The following is a 14,547-nucleotide window of genomic DNA, read 5'->3' as shown; positions in this document are numbered from 1 at the left end:
CTAGGTCGGTAATATCCAAAGTACTCAGGGTGAAACTCCCTCAGATAACCCAGGGTCAATTTGGTCCTCATCAATTGGGTAGCTGGATCTAACCCTCTTTGTTCCTGAAGAAGGACCCTCACTCTGCTGTTTAAGAGGGAGGTCCTTCACTTCCTCAAGATATGGGTTAGTAGTATCATCAGCAAGTGGGGTTGTTTTCCCTAGATCTAAACCACCTGCATCATGAACAATAACCATAGTACCCTCAACGCATTTGTACCTTGTGTATGAAGAAGAACCCTTAGCACCACCATTTTCGTTGGAAACACCGATCACAACAACTTCCTCAACCGGATCTGCTTTTTGAACAGGCTCGTCATCATCAGAAAGCTCAACAATCTTCACATCCCTACCCCGCATCCTTTGCAGAGCCCGGTACGCAGCAGTTCGCATTGGTTTCATAACCCCGGTACCCCTAATACATTTGTACCTTATGTATGAAGGAGAACCCTCAGATTTGGTCGAAGTAGCAGAAATTGCCTCATAAAAGAACAGATCTGAGGTGTTTTCATTACCAAGATTCTCTTTTGGGGTTTTTTCTATTGGGGGACTCATTAGAGAATGATTTTAGAGAGAAAAAGGAAGATCTAAGAAGAGAGAGAGAGAGAGAGAGAGAGAGAGAGAGATTAAAATACGAATGAAATAAAGAGCGAGAAGTGAGAGGGGGACTCAGTTTTTTTAGGGTTTGAAATCTGGAGAAAAAATTTTGTTTAGAGAAGCTCCATGGCGTAAATGCAGGTGGTTGGCGAAGAGCATTAGTGAATGCAGTTGGGAAAATGAACAATCAAATTTGAATTGGAATTTGAAAAGACATACTATTGGGGATGTGAATCAAATTTTTTTGGTTGGAATGATTATGCTGATTTGTTAGATGACTATTCCACGGCTACACAAAAATTGTAACCACTCTATTAATTTTCAATCTAGACCCTTTATCGTTTAGGAGGAGATCTCATCCATTAATTTATTTAATCCTATTTATAAAAATAAAAATTCCAAAGCAAAAAAAATCTTATCAAAAATTGCTTTATTCAAAAAAAAAATAAATAAATAAATTGCTTCACCATTAATGTGGTACTTAATTAACATCTTGACATACTCCATATAAGTTCCAATTTTTGTAGGTGATTTCCAAGGAACCTTTCTTTCCATAGGAGATTGCTTATTTTCCATATACAGTATAATATCATTGGGAGTTCTAATTATATAATCAAATACAAATGCGGAAAAAATATACTCGGTTGCGTTAGATTACAATTTATGGAAGTAAGGTACAAAGAAGATGATTACTGGTGAAATTTGGCGGATGAAGTTTGATTTTTATTATATAAGGCCTTTGATTCTTTAAAGTCAAATTCATGGTAAATGGAGTAGTATATATGATGATTAGGTAATGTACAGAGGAAAAAGATATAAAACAAATAATTTTAATTTAATGACAAATAAATTTTTATGTTAAGTCAACTCAATGAATGATATTGATTTAATATTGGCAAATGTACGGTCATGATTTAAAATTATAATGGCTTCAAAATTAATATAGCCATTGTAAAATTGTCCATGTTAGATTAGGCCATTTAATGATTTTTTATTAGGTATATACTTAATTGTTAATGATTTTTAAGTAAGGATATTTTGCCTAAAAAAACTTATCATTTATGGAAAAAAAATTGTTGCAATTAACGCTTAGCACCCATTTATATATAATACATGTTGCGATTAATATTTAACGGATGGAGTATATAAGCCAAGGGGGGAAGAAGAATGAAACGTTGGTCCAACTTTTGAACTCCCCAAACGGTCCATAAAAAACTTTTAAAAAATAATGATAAAAAAATAACATACAATAATGTGAGTTTCCTAAATTTTAATCACAATTTAGAATCTTCCAAAAAAAATAAAATAAAATAAAATGTATTAAGGAGAATTTAACATATTAGGAGAATAAAATGAAATCAAATAAACTAATAATGGTAGTATAATATAATATTAACCTCTATGCAATGAAGAATTTTCATAAAATATTAATAAAAAACCTCAAAAAATTAGATTACAAATAAATGAAAGGGCTTTAATAAACTTTAAAAACAAGCTTGAAATGCATTAAACAAGACGCCGGAGTTGTAAAAGCAGTTGTACTTGTGGAAAAACATCAAACTCTGAAACTCATAATATCAGCTTTGTTGAATACGCTGCCTTTACTACATCAACGTCGCATCGCGTGCATATAGCGCTAGTCCTATAAACGTGGCAGTCCTATATGCGTGACAACCTTACCTTTTTTTTTTTTTTTTTTTTGGAAAGAGAATCTTATCTTCTAATTAACTTTATCTTGTTACCAACCTTAAGAGAGTATGTTGATAAACCTCAACTTGTCGGTATCGATAATTTCACACGTTGTCCGTAATTGTTCATACCTCATCAAAACAAATAAACAACCTTTTTCTCACATAATATTACCCAATCACAAAATGAACTTCGATTACCCTATCTTCAAGATTTCATGTACATGTAACACACCACAAAAAACAGTACATGACCCAACAACAACGAGCATTAGCAGACTAGCACTACCACATTCAGTTATTCCATGGCCTCATTCTTATTCACTATCCCTCCTACTTCTACTGCATCATGCTTCCCCAAAATCACACCCATTTCAAACCCAAACCCAATTTCCAAAATCCCAAAACTTTTTGGACAATCCCATTATTATTCAACTCCCAGAATTACTCCTTCCATAACAGCATTATCAGCAAGCTCAACAATGGCTGCTACTGTTGAAAAGCCTGAAACTTTAAAGAGTAAAGTTGTTCCTGCAATTATTGTTGGTGGTGGAAGAGTTGGTAGAGCTTTACAAGACATGGGTAATGGTGATGATTTGTTGATTAAAAGAGGGGATTTTGTTCCTCTTGATTTTGATGGCCCCATTTTAGTTTGTACTAGAAATGATGATCTTGAGGGTGTTCTTCAAGTTACTCCTCAATCTCGTTGGAAAGGTTAGGGTTTTAACCTTCATTCAGTTTTTCATTGTGCTTATGATTTATTATAATTCTGATTTGTGTGATTAACTTTGAGGAATTTCTCTTAGGTTTCTTTTTCAATTGGTTAATTTCTAATATTTGAAAGGTTTTTATTAGGGTAATTTAATCCTGATGTTGTGCAAGATAATGCCAATGTGTTGAAAAATTTGTAACAATTGGAGTATATAGTTTTGTAACCAGACGAAGTTGCAAATTTGAAATCTGATCATTGGGTTTCTGGTTATAATTGCTAAAATTTGAGGGTGTTTCATGTATTCAAATTGTTAAATCAACAATCATTTCAGCATCAAGTAAAAATATTCCTATGACCTTTGTACATAATCCAACAAGGACATACACATCCTTTTCCTTACAATCAATCTTTCATTACTTTGATGTGTTGATAAGAATTGATCAAGAGTTTTCTTAAAAAAAAAAAAAAAAAAAAAAAAAGGTATTGATCAAGAGAAATAGGATGTGTTGATGTGTTAATATAAGTCTTGCTTTCCCATTTTATTTTATCTTATTGTATCATTTTTTTTATAGTAGTTATATGAGAGTTTTCATTGTGATATTGACATTCGAGAATCAACTGGTTCCCCTAATGTCAATTTTTCAGCACTGCTATAAACTATTGTATGTACAATTAGAAACATATGAATGTGCCTGGTTATATTTTAAAAATTTCTGTTTCAATCATGTTGATGATGGTTGTATCCTGCTCACAATCTGGCAGATTTGGTCTTTTTCCAGAATGGGATGCTGGAGCCATGGTTTCACAGTAAAGGACTTGGTGATGCTGACCAACTTTTGGCATATTTTGCGGTGGCTAAGCTTGGTGAACCACCAATTGATGGTAAGACAGACACTAATCCAGAAGGTCTGACTGCAGCTTTCGGAAAATGGGCTCCTGCGGTAGCAGAAAGATTACGTGCTGGAGGCCTTTCTTGTAAGGTAAACACTCTGGGTTTGCATTTTTGTGTGTGTACATTAATTATGTTGCAATTCATATCATGCAATTTCAAAGGACCTTTCTATAGTGAACTTGTTGACCCTCTATATATATGAGAACAGATCTTGGCCATTGGATTAGAAGAGATCTAATGATTGGCAGTGGATGCATCCACTATTGAAGATAAGTAGACTTTTGTTTTACAAGTTAGGATATGTTGTACATTTATTTAGGATGTATAATATGTATTTTTATAACATACAAGAAGAAAAGAGAATGAATAATATCCAAAGCAATATAGAACATATGCAATGGAAATTTAGAGCAACACAGTTAACTTTTTAGAGCATGGACTCTAATGGCTTATAATAATGCTTAAAGTTATTTAAAACACAAGCTTTAACTTGAAAAATGCGAACTTATTCTAAGGGTGTTTTTTCTTTTCATGTGAACTTGTCTTATCTTATCTAGAATTACCCTAAACTTATTAAAGTTTATTAGAACTTATCTTAGTTGTAATTTGAACTTGAGTTTCCCTTATCTATCAGAACTTTTTTTTTTCTTGAACTTATCTTTCTAAAACTTACATTTCCTGAAATAAGTTAATATAAGGCGAATAAAACATGGACCGAAACTTCCGTACATCTAAGCTTGAGCTTTAGCATCAATGGAGTCTACTTGAGGACAGAGGATTATTATTTTTGAGGGGAGAGACTATTTTAAAGGAGGGTGAAACAAAATTAAATCAATACCTAAATAAGTCAAATTTATGAATAAATTTCATTGAATTTGTGAAGAGCTTGGTTGAATTTAAGCATGGAGCTTTAGTGGGTAGTATTCTTATATGAGAAGAACTACTAATTAAGAACATTACAATTAGTTTATAGAGCATAGGACATGTTCTCACATAAGGGAGGTGTTCTTACTAGAGCTTTTCACTTAATTTGTAGTTTTGTTATACTCTTCCAATTTTACTTGAGTTGTGCATTAAATTGTTTGTCTTTGTTCCTCGAATTTGTAATTTTGGAGCTTGATCCAGTGGAATGCTCCCACCTTCTCTTTAAAAAAAAAATGAAAAATTGTGAGTCACTTAGTGAATTTTACATTGGAAAGTCTTGAAGAAATAGGATAGTGATTGAGATGAAAAGAAAATGTTAAAGTCAATTTTGGAAGCCACTGCATAATATTAAATTTAAACTTTTTGGCAAATTTAAGTTACTAGTACTTAAAAATAAATTAAAAAAAAAAATGAGTTTGGAATAAAATATATTTATAAGTTTTTATAAAGAGATGTATCAAGTTATCAAATAAAAAATATAGCTTTAAAAGAATAAAAGTTATGTTGGAATTGTTATGATAATATTCCTATGTCATTTCAGATGTTAGAATTTGATTAGCAGTAATAATCCGTCCATTGCACTGCCGCATGGGCCTATATGTAGAGCATATTAAATAAGTTAATTTTCTTGATTGCTGATGACTGCAGGTACTTGATAAGGAACCATTTCAGAAACAGATGTTAGAGAAACTGATATGGATCTCAGCATTTATGCTTGTTGGAGCCCGTCATCCTGGAGCAACAGTGGGTACTGTAGAGAAGGAATACCGATCAGAGGTATGGCTAAATTTGGCCAACTTAAATTCTCCTTCATTTTGCCAGATGAATTAAAAGTTCCATAACAGGATCTAGCCCCTATTGTCCTAAGCTCGTCATGTATCTGTGGTCTGCTCATGCCCCATCCTTAGGGAAATGGAATATACCGTCATCCTTCTTGCTGACACTTTTCTCAACAATTACTGTTTTTTTGTTCTTTCTTTTCCTCTTCTATGGAATACTTAGCTCTTAGTCTGGCCGGATATTCCATAGTTTCTTCTTATTTGACGCTTCCTGGAAGAAGATACTAGTAGAGGTTGAGCTTATTTTCTTGGCTGTAGATCATCAGAATTTCCATGCCTTTCATGTCAAGACATATATATGGGGGAAAGCAACATATGTGAACTTTGATTCATATTTATTGGTTTAAGCATAGAGGACCAAGGAGAAAGCCGAGAAACTTGAGTTCATCCATATAGATGTGTGTGGCCTATTGATGACTATTACCAATTTGATCCTTGTATTGATGATTATACTAGGAATTCTTGAAGCTTCAATATTAATTGCTGAAGAGAGCTCACTGTATTACTCAATAAGTTGCTGCTTTTCTTCTATTGTACTTCTTAACACAAGCCTGTATTATAAGGCAATTCACTCGTGTTTGTATGCATAATTTTGCGTGTAGATGAGAATTTAAACCAGCTTATGAAGGTTTAGATCTATCGATTCTCTTTGTAAACAACCTCAACTATTGACATGTTTTCAGGTGTCAGCTCTTATTGCTGAACTTGCATCTGCAGCTGCAACGGAAAAGGGCTTGGCATTTGAAGAAGGAATAGAAGAAAGATTATGTGCCTATTCACGTACTGTAGCACACTTCCCCACGGCAGTAAAAGAGGTGAATCTCATCTCTTTTTTTTATCAATGATCTCTGACACTTATATTGTTTATCCGTTCCTTATTATTCTTAATCATCGAGTTCTGCTATTAAAGTACTTTAGAGAGATGGCTAGACTGCTGTAAAACATGGGACAGCTCCAAATTGAAAGAGAGAATCACTTGGGAAATTATGTTATTTCCCGCTTAGCCCTATATGTTTCTAATGCTTTCATTAATCTATTCTTGCAGTTCAAATGGAGAAATGGCTGGTTCTATTCACTTTCTGATAAGGCAATTTCTGAAGGAAAACCTGATCCTTGCCCCCTTCACACTGCATGGCTAGAAGAATTAAATATTGTGCAAAGAACAGAGTTGGTATGCAAGTGAACATCTAAAGTGTATCAGGGATAAAAATTTTATGTATTTATTATGTAACACTAATAGAGAAATCACCATTCTTTTACTTGTTAATCTAGTTGCATCCATTAACTATTTCAGTTTCAGGATTGCTTTTTCAGACATGATTTCAGAAAATTTATACAAGTCAATACATAATTTATGTATAAAATTATCAATAATTTCAAACTTCATTATTTCCACCCACCCATACTTTGAAATTTGAGGTTTTAATATCATGTACAAGTGTACAACAGTACATGACCAAATCAACTAAAATGTTAAACTGATGATTGAAGTCTAGGATTGCTTTTCATCATCTTAACTATTCTACTTACATTTTACTTCGTATTGTATTAGAGTCAATTAAACTACCTAAAACTATATAAGAACTGTAACACAAAAACAATGAGGGAGTAGGTTGTATCTGACAAATTTTAATTTATTTTTAATAAGAAATAACGCAATGCCCGTGTATTACTGAGATATAGTAATAGCGTCTTTGTTGGGGGCTTAGCTGTTGGGCTGCTGCAGGCTTATACACACAAACCAAGCTGCTGCTTTGATTCATTCTTTGACTGACTTTATTTTATTTGTTTGTTTAATGCTCTATTATTGCGTGCGTTTGATTTAGCTTGTATAGCAAATTGGCAACTTGTTATTTTTTAGTGAGCAATGTATATAAACTAAGAACTCTACACACTTCAGCTACCAATTAAACGAAGTACAATAAAAAAGTAACAAGAAAAGTGTATACTAATCTATAATATGAATCTGAATCAAACAAAGGAGGAAGACAAAGAAGTGCAGAAACTGATAGAAAGCCTTCCAAAAGTTCCCTTAAGGGGCTCGGATTTTCAAATGATTGAGTATCAAGGTTTCTACTACTACGATGAAGATGAAATTCCTACATTAAGAAATGCCATCACCTTTCAAAGACACTTTGCTGCTTGAGACACTGATATCTTCATTATTAGCCCTGCAAAAACAGGTACAGCTTGGTTGAAATGTCTGCTTTTCGCTGTTGTTAATCGTGTAAATTATCCAAGCATTGATCTAATCCCTTTACACTCCCATCATCATGGAGATCAGCTTGTACACAGCGTAGACTTCTTACCACCAACCACACCGTCCATTACACATCTTAATGAGATTCCGTCACCTAGGCTCCTTAACACTGCTGTCCCTTACACATCCCTTACTGAATCTATCAAAACTTCAGCCTTCAGGGTGTCGGATTTTGTACCTTTGTAGAAACTTTTATGACATGCTTGTCTCATTCTATTACTTTTTCATAGACTACTACGCTAAGAAGGCCAAGGGAGATGATTACATACTTCCTACTCTCGAGGATTGCTACCAAGATTTTAGTGAGGGGAAATTTGTTCCTAGCCCTTTCTTTAAGCATGTTCGTCAGTATTGGGAGGCTAGTACAGAGATCAGACAAGGTATTGTTCCTGCAGTACGAAAATCTGAAAACCGAGCACACAGTTCATCTGAAGATGTTAGCCGAATTTATAGGAATGCCATTTCTTCCCAAGAAGAAAGTGATGGTATCATACAACAAATTATAGACTTGTGTAGCTTTGAAGATAACAAGGCTGTGAAAGTGTGGGAATGGACCAAAGACGATCAGTTTACGCCCGAAATGTCCGAAAGGATGGCTTTACTGATGCAACAAAAGCTTGAGCCTGAACTATTCTTCAAATTGATCCCATAAATAATGAGTTGCATCCTTTTATTTGTTTCCTTAATGCTTTAATTTGCTTCCATTCCTTACTTTACATCATCTCAATGTTCTCTAGTATAAGACCTTCTAGCTTAGTATGTTAAAGGAAATGAGTTATTGCTGAAATATAAAATACTACACAAGTCATGTTCGTACAGAAAGTGAAGAAATTGTATTTTTTTTTTTTGCGTTTGTGTAGGTGTTTCACTTTGTCTGCACTTGGATCTAACCTGTTTTTGGAAAATCTGTCAAAAACAGTACAACAATTGGATGTCCATTATAAACAAGTCAAACCTTCAACTATCCGCTTTAAACATGTTATGACCAATTGATAGCCTATTTAACATACAACTAAGTGACATGTATTGATCACTATATAATTGAAAAAAATATACAAAATTAGTTTATAATGAAATAGGAAAATTTCCAACTTAGTGTTTTGAGGTTTGACATAATTTCACTTTGGTGCCCTATGTTTTCAATAATTCCACTTTGTTGCCCTATTTTTTCTATAATTCCACTTTGGTATTCTAACCTTTTCAATAACATGCAGGATTTGATTTTTACTCCTTCAAAAAAACAGGATTTGATTTAAACTCCTTTAAAAAGAGCTACTTTAGCATTATAGTGGCAGGGAAGGATAGATGGTTGAGTGGCAGAGTACCAGAAGTTAAATTATCGGTTACTTTTCGCCAGGCTAAGGGTTGGAAAGCGAGTCACTTCATTTGCCCGTCGGGAAGTGAGTGGAACCTCATGCTCGCCTGAGTTCGGCTTTTGTCCACACAGATGCTTCCTTAATTGCGAGTATGGAGTTACCGGGTAGTGGTAGTGACTCTGAGGACTACTTGTACAGGCAATACCATAAATCGGGTCATTATACGATTAAAACGCGGTATGCATTCCTTAAACAATCGGTTCCTACAAGTTTCACTAACCCCGTCTCAGGTCTCTATAAAATCTTCTGGATCCCTAAACATCATGCCCAAGTGGAAATTGTTCATGTGGAAACTCCTACAGAATGGAATTGCTACGAAGTCTAATTTGGGAGGACGGGGCCTGGCGGTAGGTATATGCTGTGACCTCTGCGGGACACAGGTGGAAGATTTACAGCACTTGTTCCGGTTTTGCATGACTGCGCAGGACGCATGGAGGGGTGGAATATTACATATCCACTCACAAGCTAACGCAGACCAATCCTTCGGCGATTGGATTCTATACTATATCCGGCTGTTTCTAAGCCAGGATGGTTATGAGGGTCACATGACGACCTTTATTTTATCACTGACTCTTTGGGGGTTTGGATGGCGTGTAATCAAAGGATCTTCAGCACGCCGGGTGTTGTTACTTTATCGACACCAGCAATTATCTCATAAGGTCTACGCCAACGGGGTCTTTTTACCACAAAGAAAGCGGGGGACCTTCGCGCCTTGCACCCACCTAAGTTGGTGACCGACTACCCGTCGGGTTTTTATCGAGCTGTGTTGCAGGATTCGGGAAATGGAAACTTGTTGGGGCCAACAGTTATTCTAGTTGATGGCTCGTGGAACAAATACACTAGTAGATCAGGTACGGGTTGGTGTCCGGAGGTTCGACAGTACGGGGAACAGGAGTGGCTAGGGGGGCTTCATGTGGGCTTGCTCAATCAGCTTTGCATGCATAAATGAATGCCTGTTTGGTTGGGTTACAATGGGCGATCGTAAGGTCAATTCATGCGGTTACTATTTATACGGATTCTACTACGGTCGTTAGGTGTCTTCGGGATGCACAAGATTCGGAAGTTTCAGTACGATGGTCAGTTGTTCACATTCGGGAAAATAGCAGCAGTTTTGATTGGTGTAGCATTCTGAAGGTGCGTTGATCGGACAGTGGTGGAGAGTGCTCACGTTCTTGCTACGACGGCAAACTGTAGTCTGTCCTCCTTTAATTTTGTCATATAGTTAGTTCTTTCTTTCTTGTTGTTTAAGCTCTTGTCCAAAAAAAACATAAAAATAAAAAAAATAAAATAATTATCTTTTATTTATATAAGGACAACTTTTGATTTTTTTTTTTTACACTAATTTTACAACCCATGTAGAATATCTAATTTATTTTACAGTTTATGAATACAACTTTACAAACATTATTTTTTGTACATATAACCCCAAAGTAGGCTTACAAGCAATATTTACCTAGTGTAGATAATGTAACTTTGAATAACAGAACCTATCCACAACTTATTGTGAATTTCTTTCACATCACTACAATCTACTATATCATTTGTATCTAAACTTTCTAATATCATTCCACCCACGTTGACTTTAATAGGTTTAGTCGGGTTTTGGGCAATCCAAAAATCCCCATAAGCGTTTCGATTGATGTTATCTGGTCGTCCTGTAAGTTTCATATACACTTCGGTTATTCCGGTTTTTGGACCCATTAGCCAGTACCTTTGCACTTGATATAGAGCTGTTTCGGAAACAAGAATGAAGTCTTTGTTCTTGCTCAAAGCTACTCCGTTTGCGAATGATAAACCTCTAACTAACACGGTCACACGTTTCGTGTTTGGGTTATACTTTATTAATCTTCCACTTCGATCTTTCATATCTATTTTCCTGAATTCCCTGTAAATGATTATACTTTATTAATTGTTGCAAATAATATGAAACGGAGGTAGTATATTTTGATAACAAGTTATTTTTGCAAAAATATACTAAAAGTATTAATCCTAACTGTACATGAAATGAAATAGAGCTATGCACACTCTGTTTTCTTTTTAATGCAATACTTTTCATTACACACTTGTCAATGTATTATTTCAATCATTAATATCTTTTATTACTAATTAATATGTGAAAATTATAGAAATTTGATATTATAAAGTATATATTACCATCGATGATATTGAGAACTTGAATCAGTGAAATAAACGTCACCACTTTCATAGTCGATATCAAGGTCGTTTAGAAAGCGAAATGGTACGCCATCAGGTGGCTAGTGAAGTGGCGGCACCGCCTTTACGATCAACCTTCACTAATCCAAAACTGGAATCAGCAATGTATAATTCACAAGTTGCCATGTTAAACTTCAACCCAAGAGGTCTACCACAATATTGTTCTAAAGAAGAGTCATTTATTCCATCACATGCATTTGAGCTGTAATTAAATCACAATGATATAAAATTTAAATTAAAATATGTTACATACTTTTTTTTTTTTTTTTGAGAAAAAAAATATGTTACATACTTGTATATAACAGTTTGCGTCACTCTATTTTGATAATTTTGAGTTTAATTTTTATTGAAATAACTTTATAATCCTCGGAAAAAAAAATTAAAAAAAAAAAAAAAAAAACTTTATAATCAGTATATCTAGACAATTTTTTTTATTATTTTTTTTAAAAAATCACAAGGCAGGTGATGAGAATCACACCTAGAAAATCGTGAAATTGGAGGAAAGTTCTAATTAACTGAGTTGTCCCTCATTCAATTTGTAATTTAGGATTTCTATATAAGTAGGTTAAGTATATTTAAGATGTATACCTATGTTGACTGGTTATTGCAAAGACGGTCCAACCAATTGAAGGGCCTTGCCACTTTAATATCCGACAATCGGAAACTCCAACGTACGGGCCATTACCTTCACAATCAAATGCGGTAGATTCTGCACCTACAGCGTCGAGTCTGAGGGATAGATGATGATAATGTCGACGTCCATGTGCATGAGATTGAAAGCCAGGAAGATATACGTCAGGTATATATAATCTTGAAAGAAAGGAAAATTGAGCTTGAGTTTTGAGGATGAGAAATAACAAAGAAAAAAGAATAAAAATTTTCTGATTCATTACTAATCTTGAGGAGAATAGGTTATCAAAGTGGTAGGAGAAGCATTGATATTTGTAGTAGTGAAATGTTTGGCATTGAAATTAAAATTTACCTACAGTACAATCATGTGAGAGTAGGGCATGAAAATGATACATAACCAATGGATTTTATTGCAGAAGGCACAAGGTAAGTTGTGGCTCACTACTTCTACACGACAAGATTAAAAATTTTGGGTCTATAGATTTATATTTTCTATGATTTCTTAACATGAATTGAAATTAAACATAATACTGCCTCCATTTTAGATTCTTTGCAACATAGAGTATTATATGTGAGATATAAAGTATTTCAAAGCTGCAAATAATATAAAATGGAGCTAAATTCAGTGGCGAATCCACGGTGGGTTCATTGAACCCTCTGACTTTTCGAGAATAAAAGTTTTTTTTTAAAAAAAAAACAAAGAATAAATACATTTTGTGTGTATAATTGAGGCGGGTAAAGTAGCATAGCTCAATGGTTAGAGGAGTCAAAACCGAACCGATCTGAAAAAAACTTTTCGTTTTGAACTGTAACCGATCCGAGAAATTCAAGACCCAAACCCGATCTATAACCGAACTGAACTCAACCCAAATCCGAACTTGACCCGATCTGAACTTAACCCGACACCGATTTGATTCGACCTGAACTCAACCCGGCACCGATTTGACCCGACCTGATCTCAAACCGAACCGCTTTGACCCGACTCGAGTTCAACCCGATCCGAAATTGACCCGACAAATAATCGATCTAATCCGATCTGTTTTGACCCGAACTGATTTTTAACTTAATTTGATTTTTACCTGATTCAAATTTAACCCTACCATAATTAATTATCGACCTTTTTATTCAAGTTCTTATACTACTATATTTACTAATTATTAATAAGTTAACTTTTTTTACTATAAAGAAATTATCCGGAGTAACAAGTTTACTTCATGTACATACCGATTATGTACAATGTCAAGTTTTTAACATACACTTAAAAATTCTAACAACTTCAACAAATATCTTATACAAATTGAATTAGTAATAAAGTAATTCTAGCAACTCTAACAAATATCTTATACAAATTGAATTAGTAATAAAGTAAACTAATGATACAGTATTCATAGCCTCGTAAGATTTTACAATTGAAGTGTTGTAATAACCTTAAAAAGATAACATTCTTTTTTGTATATATCACCATAAGTAACTATCATTTCTCAATGTATCACTAGCTAATTATTTCTCGTCTCACTTATATAGGTATGATAAGTCATCGATAATTATTCAATCTCAATTTGCCTCAAAGATAAAAATTATACATAACTTGATCAAATGAGAAAACTAAAATTTCGTACTTCATAATTAATAATCAAACAATAAAAAATATAATACATGGATGACTTGATATTGACCCAATAATAAGGTTAAAACTCAATAAGAACTCTAGTTAAAAAATAACCTTATTTGGATATGAATTTGGTCAACTCAATCAAAATCCAGCCAAATACAGAAAGGAATTGAATCGAAATTGACCAATTAATGAATCAACAGATCAACCTTATCTTAATCAAACTGAACTTGACCGAACCGAAATCAACCCGACCTAAATTCACCCGACTCGAAATTAACCCAGTTAAACCCTTTTTGAACCTGATCCGAATTTATCCGAACCGAACATGAACTGATCTGGAGTTGACCCGACCCATATCTGAACCGAACTCCATAGACCATGACCCGAATAGACCCAACCCGAATTTGACCCGACCCGACCCGATCCGAGTTAAAAGAATAATTTTAACCCGAATAGACCCAACCCGAACAAACCCGACACAAACTCCATCCGGTTATCCGAATTGACACCTCTATCAATGGTAACAGGGTGTTTGTGTTAATGCACTTGGGCTACAAGGTTTGAGTTCGATTTCCATAAAAGCCATACTCAAAATATCAAACCTCAGACTATAAGTGAGATCTTGTTAGACTCGTCTCGAAAAATACTTTCTTGATATCAACTTTTTACATTTTTTTACGAAAATATAATTTAAGATATTTAAGTAATAGTTAGTGCATTGATAAGTGTTGAAATCACCACATTGCAATAAAAAAATTAAA

At 34.2% G+C, this 14,547-nt stretch overlaps 2 protein-coding genes and 1 pseudogene across 3 annotated transcripts; 2 read left to right on the top strand and 1 right to left on the bottom strand.

The window, feature by feature from the left end:
- Nucleotides 1-2,538: 2,538 nt before the first annotated feature.
- LOC145580115 (uncharacterized) lies at nucleotides 2,539-7,004 on the top strand. Its single transcript, XM_081637466.1, has 5 exons — nucleotides 2,539-3,038; nucleotides 3,799-4,016; nucleotides 5,501-5,629; nucleotides 6,375-6,506; nucleotides 6,737-7,004. The coding sequence occupies exons 1-5, from the start codon at nucleotides 2,630-2,632 to the stop codon at nucleotides 6,872-6,874; spliced, it is 1,026 nt and encodes a 341-aa protein (XP_081493592.1). The 5' UTR covers nucleotides 2,539-2,629; the 3' UTR covers nucleotides 6,875-7,004.
- A 1,146-nt stretch (nucleotides 7,005-8,150) lies between these two features.
- On the top strand, nucleotides 8,151-8,603 carry LOC145577871 (cytosolic sulfotransferase 6-like). Its single transcript, XM_081635297.1, has one exon. The coding sequence runs from the start codon at nucleotides 8,151-8,153 to the stop codon at nucleotides 8,601-8,603; it is 453 nt and encodes a 150-aa protein (XP_081491423.1).
- Nucleotides 8,604-10,646: 2,043 nt separating this feature from the next.
- On the bottom strand, nucleotides 10,647-11,667 carry LOC145577870 (protein STRICTOSIDINE SYNTHASE-LIKE 10 pseudogene; annotated as a pseudogene). The gene is made up of 2 exons (XR_014098838.1): nucleotides 11,482-11,667; nucleotides 10,647-11,212 (listed from the first exon to the last, which is right to left on the bottom strand). The product of XR_014098838.1 is annotated as a protein STRICTOSIDINE SYNTHASE-LIKE 10 pseudogene (transcript).
- Nucleotides 11,668-14,547: the final 2,880 nt, after the last annotated feature.

Source organism: Chenopodium album, chromosome 14 (genome assembly GCF_948465745.1).
Source record: "Chenopodium album chromosome 14, dcCheAlbu1.1, whole genome shotgun sequence".
In the NCBI taxonomy this organism is placed as follows: Eukaryota; Viridiplantae; Streptophyta; class Magnoliopsida; order Caryophyllales; family Amaranthaceae; genus Chenopodium; species Chenopodium album.
The sequence above is the reverse complement of the archived record's forward strand: the minus strand, read 5'-3'. Positions and strand labels throughout refer to the sequence as shown.

Bases quoted from the DNA above. Each gene is read 5' to 3' on its own strand.
- LOC145580115 (XM_081637466.1), top strand. From the start codon at position 2,630: ATGGCCTCATTCTTATTCACTATCCCTCCTACTTCTACTGCATCATGC. The intron at 4,017-5,500 runs GTAAACACTCTG...TGATGACTGCAG, and splicing joins CTGGAGGCCTTTCTTGTAAG to GTACTTGATAAGGAACCATT. The intron at 6,507-6,736 runs GTGAATCTCATC...CTATTCTTGCAG, and splicing joins TCCCCACGGCAGTAAAAGAG to TTCAAATGGAGAAATGGCTG.
- LOC145577871 (XM_081635297.1), top strand. From the start codon at position 8,151: ATGCTTGTCTCATTCTATTACTTTTTCATAGACTACTACGCTAAGAAG.